This window comes from Myotis nattereri (genome assembly GCF_964212035.1).
Source record: "Myotis nattereri genome assembly, chromosome: 4".
In the NCBI taxonomy this organism is placed as follows: domain Eukaryota; kingdom Metazoa; phylum Chordata; class Mammalia; order Chiroptera; family Vespertilionidae; genus Myotis; species Myotis nattereri.
In genome coordinates this window covers 103,369,750-103,389,726 of record NC_138079.1, presented here as the reverse complement: position 1 = coordinate 103,389,726, position 19,977 = coordinate 103,369,750, and the positions used below count along the sequence as shown (strand labels likewise).

The window sequence follows — 19,977 nt, the reverse complement described above, 5'->3', positions numbered from 1 at the left end:
TAGCCTAACAGGGAATCAAACCAGCAACCTTTCGGTGCATAAGATGACACCGAACCAACTGAGCCACACTGGCCAGGACACAAGCAACATTCTTTATGATTATTTTTATTATTTTTTATTACTGTTAATCCTCACCTGAAGATATTTTTACCATTGATTTTTAGATAGAGTGGAAAGGAGGGGGAGAGACAGAGAGAGAGAGAGAAATACTGATGTGAGAGAGACACATCAATTGGTTGCCTCCCACACACACCCCTTTGGGACTGGGAATGAAGCCTGCAACCAAGGTACGTGCCCTTGACCAGAATCAAATCCAGGTCCATTCAGTCTGTGGGCTGACACTCTATCCATTGAGCCAAACTGACTAGGGCCTTTATGATTATTTTTAAATGTTTGTTCAATGAAGACACTACACTGGCCCTAGAGACTGAAGACAAGAGGAGCAATATAAAAAAATAATAATGATTTTTAAAATAACACTATAAGCGCACAAAAATGGGTGAATAGAAGGCCCAGAAATGGGCAGAGGAGCCCCTTCCTGCTGGGGGGCTAAGGATGGTGCTCATCCAGCCACAGCTCACCTCTGCTCTGTCCACTAGAACTGGAGGAGTTTGGTCCAAACAAAAAGAGGTGAGTCCAGCTGCTACAAGAAGTTTCAACAGTTCAGAGAAGGCTGGTGGCCAAGGCTGTAATCCACCCACCAACAGGGATCCACTGTGAGAGGGAATGAGGAGGGGAGACGTTGAACCTCTTCATGCACAGAAGCCCTTAAACTCAGCCTGTGTGTGGCCTCTTTGAAGACGATAAAACAGTGTGAAGGCCAGACTTGGTCCCGGAAAGGGAATGAAGAGATTTACTGAGTTTTTACCTCAGATCAAACACTTTTTGGAATTAATGGGCTCTGAGAGGACCCTGAATGGCTCAAAAAACCATGCATTTGTACTGAAATGTGAAAAAGGGGGAAAATAAAGCAACACTTATTTCTTCTAGACACACACACACACAGGTATGCAGCCTCATGCTGATCACAGATTGAAGAATTATTAGACAGCCTTCTTTTCCTAACCAAACTACCACTACTCAGCCAAATCCCACATTTCTAATAACTGCAGGGTAAACTGGTGTAAATAAACTCAGGATTCTAGAAAAGATTAATGGAGCCTGTGTGTATGAATTAAAACCAAATATTCTATGATGCTGCCCAGTTGGTGTGGCTCAGTGGTTGAACATCATTCCAAGCACTAAGAGGTCACTGGTTCAATTCGCAGTCAGGGCACATGCCTGGGTTGCAGGCTTAATCCCCAGTAGGGGGCATGCAGCAGGCAGTTGATCAATGTTTCTAGCTCTCTCCCTCTCCCTTACTATCGCTAAAATCAATAAAAACATATTTTTTAAAAATCTGTGACTCTGGCCCTAACCGGTTTGGCTCAGTGGATAGAGCGTCGGCCTGCCGACTCAAGGGTCCCAGGTTCGATTCCGGTCAAGGGCATGTACCTTGGTTACGGGCACATCCCCAGTAGGGGGCGTGCAAGAGGCAGCTGATCAATGTTTCTCTCTCATCGACGTTTCTAACTCTCTCTCTCCCCTCCTCTCTGTAAAAAATCAATAAAATATATTTAAAAAAAAAAATCTCTGTGACTCTGACTGGCATATAAAAATGACAATGGGCTGGTCACCAGGCAGTTTCAAGAACCACAAAAGCAATGCCCACATGCCTGCACACTGTACCAAATACACCGTGCCAAATCACACCAACCCCACACTCTCCTGAAATAGCCAGGGGCAGCATGGTCCACGCAAAGGGCCTCAGTCAACATTTGCTTGTCTGCTCTCTGTAAGCACTTCCCTTTCATAAACCCAGTAATGCAAAGGCCCAGGTAAAGGGGCCCCTCTATTCTAGAATTTTTCAGTCTGATGGTTAACTACAGATACTTTCCTGGACTTTGTTGAAACCTGCCAAAGACCATAGAGTTTTATATGACTAAAGCAAAGAAAAAAATATTTTTAGACTCTCCTGTAACTAGTTTAAAAACTTTGCTTAAACTAGTCCTACTCCTCTGACAGGTATATACTAGTAAAATGCACACAGCATGTTGGTGCTGCTGTGACAGAATCCATCATGGGCATATTTGTAGCATGGGGAGCTTGAGGTTGATTCCAGGTGCGGTAGGAAGTCCCAACAAGGCTGAACAAAGGGACAGTGTGATCAAATTTGCATTTATTTTATTTATTTATTTTCTAAATATTTTTATCAAAAAAAAATTTTTTTTTGAGAGAGGAAGGGAGAGACATTAATGTGAGAAACATCAATCGGCCACCTCCTCCAACCCCCTACTGGGGATCGAGCCCACAACCCAGTATCTAACCGTTGACCTCTCAGTTCATGGGACAACGCTCAACCAACTAAGCAACACTGGCCTGGGCCAGACTTGCATTTAGAAAAGATCCTTTTGGTGGTGTGGGGAGAAGAGACCGAGGCAGAGAACCAGCCAAAAGGTGGTAGGTCCAGGAGATGGTGGGAGCTAGTATGCACAGTGAGAAGCAGAGAAATTCAACACACATTGGAGGGGAAACCAGGATGTGCTCTTGTACTGAATGAGGGTCAGTAAAGCAGGAATCAGGTGATTGGGTAGACTTGTTAGATGTTGGTGTCACTCCTGCAAGGAAGAATGATTACAAGAGGAACAGGTTGGGGTGGGGAATTAATATATCTCATTTTAAGGAAATATGATTACTAAAATCTGAATGTGTTATTCTCTACCCTATTTTTTTGAATATATTTTTACTTATTTCAGAGAGAAAGGGAGAGGGAGAGATAAAAACATCAATGATGAGAGAGAATCATTGATCAGCTGCCTCCTGTACACCTCCTACTGGGGATCAAGCCCGCAACCTGGGCATGTGCCCTGACCAGGTATTGAACCGTGATCTCCTGGTTCAAAGGTTGAGGCTCAAACACTGAGCCACACAGGCTGGGCCTCTACCCTATTTTTGAAACCAACCTAGATGCTAATTTTGCAACATCTAGCAGACCACTAAATTCAGGTGATAATGATGATGAAGAAAAAGAACCACAGCAAAAGCTGAAATTTAATAAGCACCTGCTGTGTGCAGGCAGCAGCTGGTCTATGCACCCTTCAGGTATTATCTTATGGAGCCTCTATGGCAACCTCATTTGGCAGGTTCTTACTTCCTCTTCCCCACTTTACAGATAAGTACAGAGAGTTTTAGCAACTTCCCCTAAAGTACACAACCAGAATGTTGACCCTACAAGACACTGCCAACTGGAAAAGTCATCAAGTGAGGGGTCAAGTTAAACCACCAAGCTTAATGTTCTTCCCATCCAGCCAGCAAGGTGAGTAAGATTCCTAAACTCGTCTGGAGAACTCCGAACAGCATAGTAAGCCTTGTCTGAAAACATCTCCAGTCACCTACTTCGGGATCATCTGTTCAGTTAAAAGAATTCATCCAGTTAGTCAAATCACACATCTGGAAGGTGACAAGGGAAGAGCAGCAGGGTCATACATTCTCCCTAAGTTTTGTGCCCCACACTTAAGAGTAATTACAAGCATGGCAGTAGAAAAAAGGGGGAAAGGGCTATAGGGAGAGCCAGAATTAAATAAGCTACCTTCCATCATAAATGACCTAAAAATTCGTCAGTGAAGAGAATGTGCTAGAGTACAAATTAAACAGGCTCACTATGAACAAGACAAGTGTGTCCTGAGACACCCATAGCCTGTGGCCAACCACCTCAAGCACAGCAGACACACACCCTACCCTGTTGATGTGGAGCCCCTCTGCAGCTAGGCACCCTTCAGCAGATCCACTGCCCAAATTCTACCCCACTCCATTCAAACTCCAATCAGAAACCCAAATCAGCCCTAACCAGTTTGGCTCATTGGAGAGCGTCGGCCTGCAGACTGAAAGGTCCCAGGTTTGATTCTGGTCAAAGGGCATGTACCTTGCTTGCGGGCACATCCCCAGTAGGAGGTGTGCAGGAGGCAGCTAATTGATGTTCCTAACTCTCTATCCCTCTCCCTTCCTCTCTGTAAAAGATCAATAAAATATTTTTTTTTTTAAAAAGAAGAAACCCAAATCAATCTTACTTTTCTGCCTTTCACATGATATTGTATGCCTTTTGGGTCTTCCTCTTTTTACATTTCTTCTCTTGACCCTTTAAGGCAGCGGTTCTCAACCTGTGGGTCGCGACCCTTTGGCGGTCAAACGACCCTTTCATAGGGGTAGCCTAAGACCATCCTGCATATCAGATATTTACATTACGATTCATAATAGTAGCAACATTACAGTTATGAAGTACCAACAAAAATAATTTTATGGTTGGGTCACAACATGAGGAACTGTATTTAAAGGGCCAGAAGGTTGAGAACCACTGCTTTAAGGCATTACCAGAAATATAGTCAATAAACCACAAACAGGTCAAACTCTGAGGGGACCTTGGAGAACAAGAGCTGGTTACCCACCCTTTAAAGGACCCACAAGTCGCCAACCCACAAGTTGCTTCTACTGTGAACAGTATCCGTAGTCCACTCTCTGGCCACAGCCATGACAACCAGCCCTGACTGCCTCACAGGGCTGATCCACCAGGAAGACGCAAGAACATATCCACTGAGACCCTGTCCTTAGGAAACTTCTCAGCCAATGAGGAAGGTAAGGGCAGTAAGTAGAAATGGAAAGTGCCGTGGCCAGGTAGCTCAGTTGGTTAGAGCATCGTCCTGATACCCTAGGATTTCAGGTTCAATCCCCAGTCAGGGCACATACAGGAATCAACCAATAAATGCATAAATAAGTGGAACAACAAATCAATTGACAGAGACCTAACTAAGTAAAAAAACTCATTCAACCTTTCTCTCTTTCTCCCTTCCTCTCTCCCTAAAATCAATCAATCAATAAAAATTAGAAATGGAAAGCATTTGCTGATGTTCGACATCAAAACCAGTGGCAATCACTAAGTGCGGGTGGTTGAAGGGCTGAGGAAGATGGCCTAGTTTCAAGTCTGACCAAGACCAGCCCTCCCATGATAAGGCCCTAAAGCAGCGGTTCTCAACCTGTGGGTCGCAACCCCTTTGGGGGTTGAACGACCCTTTCACAGGGGTCGCCTAAGACCGTCGGAAAACACATATATAATTACATATTGTTTTTGTGATTCATCACTATGCTTTAATTATGTTCAGTTTGTAACAATGAAAATACATCCTGCATATCAGATATTTACATTATGATTCGTAACAGTAGCAAAATTAGTTATGAAGTAGCAACGAAAATAATTTTATGGTTGGGGGTCACCACAACATGAGGAACTGTATTAAAGGGTCATGGCATTAGGAAGGTTGAGAACCACTGCCCTAAAGGCACCTGGCAGGCCAAGCCAAGCTTTGAGAAGGAGTAAACTTTGAGCCTGCTCGCCAATGTCTTACAGACCCTGGGCCCTAATGACAAAGTGAATAGTATCTAGCTAAAACACTTGCGTCATCAGAGGACCCTTTGCCAATCACACCAATTAAAATGGTGGGCATGAACCAACCAAAATTAGGTTCAAAGTTCCACTGATAATGGGCAATAACAACTGTCAAAATCTTCCACACAGAGAACAGGAAAACAAGGAGTGATTTGTGATTCCTCGGCCCATAGGCTCAAATGATCCCAGGTGAGTAAGATAAATGCAGAAAAGGGTCAGGAACACCACTGTTTTCTCAATTTTGACAGAGACCTGACTAAGTAAAAGACTCACTTAACCTTTCTTAAGTCACCTATATAAGAAACAACCATGTGCGCATACATAAAGCCAAATGAGGAACCACGCTTGGCCTCCTATCAGGGACCGGAAAGCACATATGTCTGGTACAGGGAGACAGAACACCACCAGCCAGTACAATTGGAGCAGGGTTTCGGTGAATTCTAGGTTCAGGAGTCCCTCGAAGTCATCCTATCCTAGATATGGCCATCTGGACATGACACACTCCTCCATGCAGAATCAACACTTAGAGAGGCACCTGCCATCAATGGGAAATGCATTTCCTGCCAACAAGACTGCTGTTCCTCCTCTTCTTTGTCGTTCCTCCTCTTCTTTGTCGTGTGCCCTCACAAGTTGCCTATTCAGCACACGCTACCTTTCCCCCTACCCCGTAAAACCCATCTTCCTTTGGAAGACCACCCTCCCCTGTTGAGAGGCATGCTATCTGGATGGGGCACCCCACTTAACTGCTAGGGTGGCCCTACTTGATTGTGTAAGCTCAGCAGCACAGTATCAGGCCCTTGTATTGATTATACTGGGCAGGACACAGCAGCACACAGCATCCTTGGTCACTCAGAGCAAACTGCAGGACTTCCTTCAATGACTTTGGGAAGCATCCTATCTAATAAAAGAGAAACATGGTAATTAGCATACGACCACTACCCTTCCCACTGGCTAATCAGGGCAATATGCAAATTAACTGCCAGCAGGATGGCGGCCGGCAGCCAGGCAGCTTAAAGCGAACATGAAGCTTGCTTGCTTCAGTGACGGAGGACTCCAACGTTCCCCACCTGCCACTGCAGGCCTCTGGGCTGCAACTCTAAGCAACTATGTTACAAATATAGAAGCTAAACAAAACCCCAGAAACCTGCTTTAGTCCGCTGGGCTTCAGCCAGCAGGATCGCAACATTGTTTCAAATACAGAAGGTAAACAAAGGCCAGAAACCTGCTTTCAGCAGCGGAGGCCTAAGAGCTGGAGCCAAGCCTCAAAGCTAAAGTTGGCCCAGAATAAAAAAAAGAAAAAAAGGAGCGGTTGGGAGCTTCAGTCACCTGCCAGCCTGAAAACAGCCCTCAGCCCCTCACCCAGACTGGCCAGGCACCCCAGTGGGGACCCCCACCCTGAAGGGTGTGTGACCAGCTGCAAACAGCCATCATCCCCTCACCCAGGTTGGCCAGGCACCCCAGTGGGGACCCCCACCCTGATCCAGGACACCCTTCAGGGCAAATCAGCTGGCCCCACCCGTGCACCAGGCCTCTATCCTATATAGTAAAAGGGTAATATGCCTCCCAGCACCGGGATCAGCGTGACAGGGGGCAGCGCCCAAACGCCCTGATCGCCCTGTGGCTCTGTGTGTGACAGGGGGTGGCACCACAACCTCCCCATCAACCCTGCCTTGAGTGTGACAGGGGGCGGTGCCCCAACCCCCCAATCGGCCCTACCCTGAGCGTGACTGAGGGTGGCAACCTCCCAATCCGCCCTGCTATGTGCATGACAGGGGGCGGCGCCCCAACTCCCCAATCGGCCCTGCTCTGAGCCCAACCAGGGCTGCACCTAGGGATTGGGTCTGCCCTCTGCCACCCGGGAGCAGGCCTAAGCCAGCAGGTCGTTATCTCCCGAGGGGTCCCAGACTGCAAGAGGGCACAGGCCAGGCTGAGGGACCCCCCCCCCGCCCCCCGAGTGCACAAATTTTTGTGCACCAGGCCTCTAGTTTGTTTATAAAACACTAGAGACCCAATGCACGAAATTTGTGCAAGGGGGTTAGCCCCAGCCCCAGCCCCCGCCCACTGCGGCTTTGTCCTGAAGGACGTCTGGTCTAATTAGCATATTACCCTTTAATTATAGAAGGGAGCCCATTGGGCAGCCACCTCGAACACAAAGTAGCCAACCTGAAAGCAGAGCTGGCCACAGGAAAGCAGAGGCAAAAAAGTATTAAGAAACCCCAGCTGGTGTGACTCAATGGTTGAGCATCAACCCATGAACCAAGAGGTCACTGGTTTGATTCCCAGTCAGGGTACATGCCCAGGTTGCAGGCAACCGATCGATGATGCTTCTCTCTCATTGATGTTTCTGTCTCTCCATCCCTCTCTCTTCATCTCTCTCTAAAAATCAATAAAAAATATTTTAAAAAAGAAAACGGGCAGAATCCAGCTGAAGTGGCTCAGTCGGTTGAGCATCGTACTATGAACCGAAAGGTTGCCAATTTGCCAGTTCGATACCTGGGTTTCAGGTTTGATCATACAGAAGGCAACCAATAAATCTTGTTTTTTTAAATATATTTTTTATTGATTTCAAGAGGAAAGGAGAGGGAGAAGGAGATGGAAACATCAATGATGAGAGAGAGACATTGATTGGCTGCCTCCTGCACGCACCCTACTGGGGATCAAGCCCACAACCTGAGCATGTGCCTTTGACCGGAATCAAACCCAGGACACTTCAGTCTGCAGGTCGACGCTCTATCCACTGAGCCAAACTGGCTAGGCCAACCGATAGATCTTTATCTCTCACATCAATGATTCTCTCTCTCCCCCCTTTACTCTGTGTCCTCAGGTGAGGATTAAAAAAAGAAAGCCTGGCTGGCATGGCTCAGTGGTTGAGCATCGACCTATGAACCAGGAGGTGACAGTTCATTTCCCGGTCAAGGCATATGCCTGGGTTGTGGGCTGGATCCACAGTGTGGGGCCTGCAGGAGGCAGCCGATCAATGATTCTTGCTCATCATTGATGTTTCTATCTCTTTCCCTCCCTTTTCTCTGAAATCAATAAAAATGTTTTAAAAAGAAAGAAAAAGAAAGCCCTAGCTGGTTTGGCTCAGTGGATAGAGTGTTGGCCTGGGGACCAAAGAGTCCCAGGTTCGATGGGGCAAGGCAAGTACCTCGGTTGCAGGCTCCTCCCTGGCCCAGGCCCTGGTAAGGGGCTCGTGTAGGAGGCAACAATCGATGTGTTTCTCTCACATCGATATTTCTGTCTTTCCCTCTTTCTTCCACTCTCTCTAAAAATCAATGGAAAAATATCCTCGGGTGAGGATAAATAAAATGAATACTAACTAAAACAATAAAATAAAATAAAATAAAAAAAGAAAGAAATGGGGCAGTGTCTTATAAATCTAAACCTGTTCCACCATGCAATCCAGCAATTGTGCTCCTTTTGGGTATATACCCAAAGGAGGTGAAAACTATGTCCACACAAAAACCTTCACAAGAATGTTTATAGCAGCATGATTCTATTGCCAAAACTTGGAAGCAACCAAAAAGTCCTTCAGTAGGCGAATGGATAAATAAGCTGTGATACACCCACACAATGGAATACTATTATTCACTACTAAAAAGAAATGAGCTACTAAGTCATGAAAAGACATGGAGAAAACTAAAATGCACGTTACTAAGTGAAAAAAGCTAGTCTGAAAAGGCTATATACTGTATAATTCCAACTATATAACATTCTGGAAGAGGCAAAACTATAGAGACAATAAAAAGATCAGTGGTTGCCAGGAGTTAAGAGGGAGGAAAATAGGCGGAGCACAGAGGATTTTTAGGGCAGTGAATATACTCTGTATGATATAATTGTAGATACAAGTCATTATACATTTGTCCAAATCCACAGAATGTACACCACCAAGAGTGAACTCTAATGAACACTATGGACTGTGGATGATTATGATGTGTCCATATAGGTTCATTAGTTGCAATTAATGTACCTCTGGTGGGAGTTGTTGACAATGGGAAAAGCTGTGCATATGTGAGGCCAAGGGTATATGGAAAGCCTTTGTACCTTCGTCTCAATTTTGCTGGTAACCTAAAACTACTCTAAAAAAAATGAAGTCGGAGAACCAAGATGGCGGCGGAGTTTGCTGCCTTGAACAACAACTTCAAAAGTGAAACTAAAAAACGGACCGGACATCACCCAGAACCACAGGAACGCTGGCTGAGTGGAAGTCCTACAACTAGGAGGAAAGAGAAATGCATACGGACACTCAGAGGAGGCGCAGTGCTGAAGTCAAATTCTGAGGTGCGGAGTGCGCGGAGCGGGCTGGCGGCGGAGGGCGCGGTTGGCGTTTTCAATCGGGAGGGAGTCACAGACTCTGAGCTCCAGATACAGGCGAGTCTTTAGGGACCCAGACTCAAACGGGAGAAGCGGGACTGTCTGGCTTCAGTCAGAGCGAGTGCAGCTTTCTCTCCGAGGTTTGCAGCGGGTGCTGGGACTCAGAGAGGCAGAGCCCCTAGGGACAGGACTGAGAGCGGCCATAACTGCTCTCTCCGGCCCACCCTGTTGATCCTGTGCGCCCCGCCCAAGCCCTGCACAGAGGCATTTGCCGGATAGCCTCAGGCAAAGGCTAGATTAGCACCTCCCTAGAGGACAGAAGTTCTCTCACTGCAGACACAGCTGATTCTCACAGCCACTTGGCCTGAAGGTCAAACCCTCCCTGGTATTAGCTACAACAATCAAGGCTTAACTACAAGACTGCACACAAAGACCACTAGGGGGTGCACCAAGAAAGCATAACAAAATGCGGAGACAAAGAAACAGGACAAAATTGTCAATGGAAGATAGAGTTCAGAACCACACTTTTAAGGTCTCTCAAGAACTGTTTAGAAGCCGCCGATAAACTTAATGAGATCTACAAGAAAACTAATGAGACCCTCCATGTTATGATGGGGAACCAACTAGAAATTAAGCATACACGGACTGAAATAACGAATATTATACAGACTCCCGACAGCAGACCAGAGGAGCGCAAGAATCAAGGCAAAGATTTGAAATGCAAAGAAGCAAAAAACACCCAACCGGAAAAGCAAAATGAAAAAAGAATCCGAAAATACGAAGATAGTGTAAGGAGCCTCTGGGACAGCTTCAAGCGTACCGACATCAGAATTATAGGGGTGCCAGAAGATGAGAGAGAGCAAGATACTGAAAACCTATTTGAAGAAATAATGACAGAAAACTCCCCCTACCTGGTGAAAGAAATACACTTACAAGTCCAGGAAGCACAGAGAACCCCAAACAAAAGGAATCCAAAGAGGACCACACCAAGACACATCATAATTAAAATGCCAAGAGCAAAAGACAAAGAGAGAATCTTAAAAACAGCAAGAGAAAGAAACTCAGTTACCTACAAGGGAATACCCATACGACTGTCAGCTGATTTCTTAACAGAAACTTTGCAGGCCAGAAGGGAGTGGCAAGAAATATTCAAAGTGATGAATACCAAGAACCTACAACCAAGATTACTTTATCCAGCAAAGCTATCATTCAGAATTGAATGTCAGATAAAGAGCTTCACAGATAAGGAAACGCTAAAGGAGTTCATCACCACCAAACCAGGATTATATGAAATGCTGAAAGGTATCCTTTAAGAAGAGGAAGAGGAAGAAAAAGGTAAAGATACAAATTATGAACAACAAATATGCATCTATCAACAAGTGAATCTAAGAATCAAGTGAATAAATAATCTGATGAACAGAATGAACTGGTGATTATAATAGAATCAGGGACACAGAAAGGGAATGGACTGACTACTCTTGGGGGGGAAAGGGGTGTGGGAGATGCGGGAAGAGACTGGACAAAAATCGTGCACCTATGGATGAGGACAGTGGGTGGGGAGTGAGGGCGGAGGGTGGGGCGGGAACTGGGAGGAGGGGAAGTATGGGGGGGAAAAAAGAGGAACAAATGTAATAATCTGAACAATAAAGATTTAATTTAAAAAAAAAAATGAAGTCCTAAAAAGAAAAATGGCTGGAATACAGATCAAACCATACCTGAGGTTGGCCTTGCCTCTAGATTTTTCATTTATCTGAGTCAGCCAATCCCCTTCACTGTTTAAGCCAGGGTAGACTGGATTTTCTGTGAATTCCAACTTAGTGCACACTAACTGCACATCCCACAGAACAAGTGAGATATGCTGAACTCTATCCTGTCAGTGCTCATGAATGATGAACCAACATCGGAGATTCTCCACCAATAAAAGTACCATAGGCAACTTCAAATGGGAAAATATTCCATTGTAGACAGGACTCCTGAACTCCAGGCTCCCTCTACCACCAGCAGCTCCAGGACAGGCATGTTAAAACCAAAGTGTGCCACAGTCTTTATAACTGAATGCTATCAGACAGGCAAAGCCAACACATCCTATTAATTTGATAGCAAGGATTAGTTATTACAAATAGAACCAAAGAAAAAGCAAAGTTGCTGTTTAAGAACTGAAAAGTGTGCAGACTGGGGCTGGTTAGAGGGGGAGTAGCCCTCAGAAATATTTTGTTAGAAATCAGAATTAAGCTCCATTTTTTCCCCTGAATCCCAGGCCTCAAATCTAATCCCATCTTAAAATTGTTCTAATCAAATATGAAAACTTTTAGGTGAAGTTTTTAAAACTTTGTCAGTTATAATAGCCTTACTTAACAGGATAATTTTATGACATACTCTAGTCTAAAAAGCTTGCTAAATAGGGAGCATTTCAGATCTTTGTTCCCTGGTATATGTCATCAGTTTTGGCTCAAATAAACTCTTATAAAAATTTCAAATAAAGAAATAAATACAAAATAAAAACCTTGCTAAATCAATAGTGTTTAGCTAAAGAGAGTGAGCAAAAAGGCACACAAAAATTATCTCAAAGAGTATATCCTGCCCTAGCCAGTTTGGCTCAGTGAATAGAGCATCAGCCTGTGGACCAAAGGGTCCTGGGTTCAATTCTGGTCAAGGACACATACCTTGGTTGCAGGCTCCTCCCTAGCCTGGGCCCTGGTCGGGGCTCATGCGAGAGGCAACCAATCAATGTGTTTCTCTCACATCAATTTTTCTCTCTCTCTCTTTCCCTCTCTTTTCTACTCTCCCTAAAAATCAATGAAAAAATATCCTCAAGTGAGGAGCAACAACAACAAAAAAAGAGTATATCCTGAATCACATCACTTGAAGGATGGTTAAACCTCAAAAATGTTTGATCCTGTGTTTATTAGCAAGTAGCCAATTTCTCTGCCACAGTAAGTCTGAATAAATGATCCAGGTTTTTAAAAACTCTATGACAGAATCCCAGCACCTGGGGATGTATTTTCAGACTCTTGATGAAATCAGTAGGGTCACGTGAATTCCAGGCTTTCAAAATTTCACCTGCAGTAGTCTCTCGTCCAGCTATAGGGAAATGAGTGGAAAACAAAAGAACCCTGCTAATATTTGCTAACATCAGCAACAGGCTCCAACCATGGCCAAATATACCTCCAGTAACCACAAAAGGGATTACCAAGAAAATGAAGAAACAGGTTTTCTAAGTTGTAACAACTTCTTGATAGCACCACTTCATACCTCCAAAGTTACATATGTGCCTGCATGCAAAGAATGCCCCCAGGCTGCTGGGCACTAACCACACACACACACACACACACACACACACACACTCACACACACACACCCCAGCACTAATTCATTTTGTTGGCAAGGGAAAAAAGGTCCAATTCTAGAAATGCAACCACAGCCACAAAAGTGTTCCCAAAGTGCTCAGACAACCTGCTGCTTGGCAGCCTCCTCACCACCACTTCCCAACCCCTAGGAAGAATCTTAGACCATTATAAAATACAATGATCCAGAATTCTCTAAGTATTGATGCATCTAAATGTCCACACCTCCCTTTATTAAGCCAGAAGGATTATGTCTACCAGGTAAATCCACCTTCTATGCAAGAGGATACAAATTGCTAACAGGTAAGGTGTAAATGTCACGACTTCTAAGAATTCCAATGTTCCGAATGACTTACAGAGCCATATATTTAGTCTGTCCTTTTTTTTTTCTTCCCCCCCCCCCATATTTTAATCTGTTATTTTTGCTGTTGCTGCTAATCCTCACCCGAGGATATATTTTCCCTTGATTTTTAGAAGAATTGGGGGGGGGGGGGGGGGGCGGGGGCGCAGAGACAGAGAGAGAGAGAGAGAGAGAGAGAGAGAGAGATCAATGCGATAGAGACACATCAATTGGATGCCTCCCATATGCACCCTGACTGGGCTGGGAATTGAACCTGCAACCCAGGTATGCACATGCCCTTGACCGGGAATCGAATCTGTGACCCTTTGGTGAGTGGGTCAACTCTCTAACCACTGAACAACACAGGCCAGGGCTAGTCTGTTCTCAATTAAAGTATCCTCAACATAAAAATATTAAAAACATCTAATGACAAATGTGAAGATATCATGACTAAGAACTAAAACCACAACTCACCCATGGCAGCAGGAGTATACCCACTTGGGGTTGAAAGACAAGACCATTCCTTACCAGCACCTTTTCTTGCCAGTTCTCCAGCTCTCAGAGGTGAGCTTGTTTGACTCACCTGAATTCTCTGCCTTCGCTGTACCGTCTACTTGAGGAGGCCCGAGGGGCAGCTGTTTCCTGGAGCAGCTTCTGTGTCACCCTACCGGCGGGAGCAGGGTCTCTGCCATCATCTTCATCTATATCTTGGTCACATTTCCATTCCTCGTCTTCGTTCAAAGTGGGCAGATATCCAGATATGCCCTTCCCTGTCCCTGACCCAGAGCTCTGGTCACTACAGAGCTTTGGGCTCTCTGAACCTGTCCTTGTGTATTCCAAATAAATATCAGACTTGAGGAAGGAGGGGTAAGTATTCTCCTCCATGGTAGATTGGATTTCAGTCTGGGCCTGGTCAAACATGGCAGGATCAATCAGCTGCTTCATAATGCAGTCCTTTATGAAACTCTTGGTGGCTGGCTTAGTTTGCCTGGATACGATGCCATTGTTATCAAGGATGTACTTTCGGTAGATAGCTTTGGCCAGCTTCAGTCTCTTTTCCTCATTTGAGTCACAGGGCTCCAGTTTCCTGAAGCCGGTGCAGACAAACCAGAAGTCCAGCAGGTCAGCACAGTCCTCCTGCTTCAGGAAAGTCCTAAACAGGTTTATCCCATCTTGATCGTCTAGTAAGGAGTGCAATGACTCGGCCCACTTCAAGTACGGCGGGGTGGGTGAAGCACTGCCCTCAGGCTCATACCCCAGGTCCAGATCTGAGCGCCTCGGAGTGGCTGTTGAAGTTTCGCCTTTAATACCAACACCTTTCCCGGAGCAGAAGCTGTGGCTGACGGGCCTGGGGTCTGTGGACACCAGTTCACCCTCCTCACCAGGCACTGGAGGTCTGGGGGCATCTTCGGTGAAACTTGCGAGGTCCAAGGGGAAACCCTGCTCTTGAATATTCATTTTGAGACTCTGCATCAATGAACAATGAGCGCTGCACCCTAATACATCAGTACTTATAGCTCCAAAGTGAATCAATCTGTCCTGTTGAAACCATTAAGAGGACAAAGATTAGGAAAGGTGGGTCCATGGAAACATGACCATAGAGGTTTTCTCAAGACAAGACTTGCAATGATGCCCTCCCACTCGAACTCAAAGCCAGAAATTCCACTTAAATTTGCAACCTTTCATCATAAGGTTTCGCTTATTAAAACAATTTCTGGAAACTTTTACAACAACAAGAATGCCTCTGTGCTAAGAAATAGAGAGCACCACACCCTTCAAGTGTCGTCTGTGAAAACATCACAGAGACCAGTAGCCTAGGGACCTCCCATCCTGGCTACAGAGCTGAGTGGCCAGTTCTCTGCTTCAGGAAGGCAGGAGGACTGGAGGAAAAAAGGTGCTTCTAGTCCTCCTAACTGTACAAACTTGAGTGAAAGCTGATCCCTCACATGTGAGCTAAAGATGACCACCCTACCTGCCCCGCGAGTCACTGTGAGACTCAGATACAGAAAGGACGGCACATCACACACCATTAGGTGGGCGGTCATGTCTGCTCCCGACATAGGCCCTCAGCCACTGTGCATTCTGCCCACCCCATCACTTCATACTTAGTATGCCTCACAACATGTGCAAACATACAATGAGTTGTTCCTCTAACTCTCAATACATGCCTAAAAGAGCAGTTAATTATGGGTCACCTTCAGCATCTTCAAGCGAGTGAGCAAAGGACACCACCCACATTCACACACGCATGCGCCTTTTCAAGTCACCAATGTGGACAATCTTAAAAATGCTCCCATCAGAAAGCTGCACTTCACCTTTAAAACCTTGCTTATAATGAAAGTCTCCTACTGATGGCAAATGGCAATTGAGTACTCTGAGGAACAGAAAAGGTATGGAAAAAATGAAATCCAATACAATTATAACTTTTAGCGAAGGAAGCTAACAGCTCACATGATTTAACTCTTTAACTAAAAACCACACCACCCACTCTCTTAGAAGTCAGGGCACCATGAGGGTTTTTTGTTGCTGCTGCTACAAGCCTGCCTTAGGTTTGAGGGAAGATTGCCCTGGATCAGCATTCTGCCATGCTCTTCGGTCCTCCCTGCCACCTCCTACAGCTCTGAGGGACCACAAGCTTGTGCTATGCCTCCCAACCTGGCCAAGGGGGTGACTGCCATGATGTAAATGGTCTGCCTAGAGGTGGGCTGGAGAGAAGCATGTCAGGTCCAAAATGCCTGGAGCACTGAAAAAACCAGAAGCAGCAAAATAAAACCCTACAACCTGGTACCAACACAAAGGGTAGCTCTCTCTGGCCATCACTCCACTCTGGGCCCTGGCCTACATGTAATCCTCCCCTAACACCTGCATTCTCACACTGCACACACTTCACCTGCCCACAGCTGCTAACGGCTAGAATGAAAAGCATCCACAGATGGAGGTCACAATTATGGGCGCCAAATGACATTTCTGCAGCTAATGACTTTTTATGAAAACAACTGGGTAGGCTGTAATTTCAGCCTCAGCAGAAACAGCCTGCTTCTTAAGGTCAAGACCCGTGTGCTGTGGCACCCTGCTGTTCATGGACCACGTCAACTGCCAAGTTGTTTTTCTTTGAGCACCATCAACATGGAATGAATACCTATGGTGTCTCAGCTCCACACCAGCTGTGGATGTCTAACGTCTTCTTGTCCAGGACACCATTTCAGGAAAGAGGGCCTGAACCCAGCCCTTGAGCCTTACCCTTAGAGATACTCTGTAGTTCACTGGCCTTAAGAAAGAATCAAGTCACTGTGTTCGAATGGAAAGCTACTTATGAATCTGTCACTTTCTCTTAAGGTGCTATGACTTCTATGTAAAAGATCTGTAGCAACCTAATTTAAACATTTTCTGCAGGACTCACAGCACCTAGCACAAGGTCTGGCAACTAATGGACACCAATAAATATTTAGTTCATTGGCATAAAGGAAAATGACACTTGCCACAGATGCCAAGTGTTACCTCTTTACAGATAATGAACTACTATGCAACAGAAACAGCAGTAAATTCAAGATCTAGCCCTTTATTACCAAACGGGCTGTCTTAAAAGACTGACATTTTAATTCACATGTGAACAAGTCCCCCTAATCATTTTAAACTATTTTTCATTGCCCAAAAGAAACATTTCTTAAAATTCACATCTATTTTGACTGTCAACTGACGGAAGACCTTTGGTGTTTCTGGAAGCACATGAACATCTCCCCAAATTACTGACATTATTGAAATGTGCTCCAATTCCCACAACCTCCAGGTTTCCACAGAGAAGCACACCAAGCATTTAGTGTGCTCACAGGTACACACCACACATAGAGCAGTTATATTAATTCAGGTTAGAGTCAAATACCCACAGCACTGAATCTGACCAACAGCATATAACCACCATCAATAAAGGGGTTCCATGAAAGGAATCTACAACTCGGATACCACATTTAAAATCTCCTTTGGTCACTGCCAAGACGACATACCCCCTGGGTACCATGGCAGCCAGCTCGATGCGAGAGATGTGTATTTATTTATTTATTTATTTATTTAGCTCAAATATAATTTTTGACCATCTTGTTTATTTATGTGGAGTGTGGAAGCACTACAACATGACTGACATTTTCCCAACCGTCCATTAATTAAACTCCTGAAAGATTAAGGGCTACCGTTTTACATGTAATCCATTCCCCCACAACCTAAGTTCTCTAACCAATGTAACCAAAAAAAGCCCACCTAGCTTTTCTGAAATTAAAAATCCAAGAAACACCAAGACCTGATAAGAAACACTGTCTTGAATATGCTTCCCCATCCTTGTTCCTGAACATAAGTTCTTAAAAATTAACCCCCAGCCCTAGCCGGTTTGGCTCAGTGGATAGAGCATGGGCCTGCAGACTGAAGGGTCCCAGGTTCGATTCTGATCAAGGGCATATGCCTGGGTTTCAGGCTCAATCCCCAGTAGGGGGCGTGCAGGAGGCAGCCAATCAATGATTCTCTCACATCATTGATGTTTCTCTCTCTCCCTTCCTCTCTGAAATCAATAAAAATACACTAAAAAAAAAAAGTGACTCCCTGATACTGTTATCTTGGAAGGTCAGATTTAGACTGTGTGTGTTCTCTAAAACAGGGCCTGTGGGTCCAAGTATGCTTAAGACTCTTCCTGAAGACGCAGAGTACAAAAGTGGGAGCAAAAAAGAGAGGCTGAGATGCATACTTAAGAACTCTATAAATCTGAGAGGTGAGCTGAGAAAAATCCCAAGAGAATTGATTTATTTTTCTCTACTGTCCTTGGTGCGGAACTAAGTTTCACTGCCCTGGCTGTACTGCTCTGGTTTCAGGAAAGATGAATTCCAAAATACGGTGTGGAGGTAGAATCTAAGACTCTCAAGAGTTTGGGTGCATCAACCTGAAAGAGTACAGCCACTCTGATCAGCAAAACAACAGCCTAGAGACCCTGCGAAGGCACCTCTGCCTCGGAGGGAGCGAGTGCCCTCCTTGGGTTTCAGACTCGCTCATTCCTACCTTTTGCGGGGGTTAGGAAAAAGAGGCATTCCTTCTGTCCGGCCTCTCTCCAGAATCCCTGCACAGTGTCCCACCCCAGCAGCTCCTCTGCACGCTGCCCCCACCCTGAAACATGCCTAAACCCACAGACCACAACACGCACCTGGCATCGTCCAATCACACACATCAGCTGCAGACCCCAGCCTCCTCCGGGAGGAATTCCCACCCCTCCTCGGAATCCTGGGTCTTCCTTGCACCCTTCCACTCACCTTTCGGAACCAAACCCAGCCCTCTTCCCCGCAGCGTTAACGTCCCTGGCCCCCTCTCTCCCCTGCGAGCACCCCTCTCTGACACACCTGCCCTCACAGCCTTAGCCACACGCACCTTCATCGAACATCACCGCAGTCTGCACACCCTCCATGCACAGCCTAAGCACTCCAGCACACCTCCCCTCACACACTCCCGGCCCGCACAGCCTCCCCTCACCCGGGCCCGGTCCGCACAGCCTGCCCTCACACACTCCCGGCCCGCAAAACCTCCCCGCACTTGCTCCGGGCCCGCACCCGCCGAGCCCCTCTTCCGGGTCCCGCGCCCGGCCCGGCCTACGCGGCCTACAAAAGGCGGCCGCACTGGCCCGCGCCCCTCAGGAATGCGCGACCTACCCACACTACTCACCCGCGCGCGGCAGCGGCGGCGGCGGCGGGGCCCCGGGCCCGGCTCCCGAAGCGGCGCGGCACGGCGCGGCGCGGCGCGGCCCATGCGCTCAGTGGCGGCGCGGCGGGCGGGACGGGGCGGGGGCGCGGCCCGGGGCGGCCCCCATCGCAGCGGCGGCGCGGCGGCCCCGAGGCGGGCGCAGGCAGGCCGCGGCGGAGCCGCCGACGCCGGCCGCCCACTCTCACCGGCTTGCTCCGCGAGGATACGAGTCCGGCCCGACTCCGGCCGGTCCTGGGGCGGCAGCAGCGATCGTTTCCCCGAGCGGGGAGCTCAAGCCCAGAGTGCCGAAGCCCAGGCCCGAGCGCCCCCGCCGGCGCCGCCCGGAAGTGCGGGGGCGGGGCCGGGACTAGGGGCGGGGCCCGAGCTTAGGAAAGGCCGAGAGCGTGGGGCGGGAACCAGAGCGTGGAGCGGGGCAGAGAGCGTGGGGTGGAACCGAGAGCGCGGGGCGGGACAGGGACTTGGGGTGGGACAAGAACGTGGGGGCAAGGCCAAAAACGTGAGGGCGGGACCAAGAGTGAGAACTGGGCCGAGAGCGCGGGACAGAGCCCGAGCGCAGGGATAAGGCGAAGAGAGTGGGGGAGGGTCCCCCCAGTGTGGGGGTGGAGCTTCGAACAAGGAGGCAGGGCCGGGTCACGTGCTTGATGTCGAGAACGTGAAGGCGGGGCAGAGAAAGACGGAGCCGGAGCGATGGGCAGGCCTAAGATCATGTGGGTGGAGCCTCGGTCGAAGGGGCGGGGCCTGGGCTAGTGGGTTGGCCCTGAGCTCTGAGGCGG

The 19,977-nt window shown here is 47.0% G+C and overlaps 1 protein-coding gene across 2 annotated transcripts in view; it reads right to left on the bottom strand.

Moving 5' to 3' along the window:
* Positions 1 to 15,007, bottom strand: part of AXIN1 (axin 1) — a 78,312-nt gene extending 63,305 nt beyond the window's left edge. Inside the window, exon 1 of one of the 2 annotated variants that reach the window (XM_081089542.1) lies at positions 14,058 to 15,007. In XM_081089542.1, coding sequence (XP_080945668.1) covers positions 14,058 to 14,947 — 890 coding nt within the window. In that variant the 5' untranslated portion in view covers positions 14,948 to 15,007. The remainder of the gene's footprint in view (positions 1 to 14,057) is intronic. The other variant, XM_081089543.1, reaches the window with a different exon arrangement.
* Between the last annotated feature and the right edge of the window lie 4,970 nt (positions 15,008 to 19,977).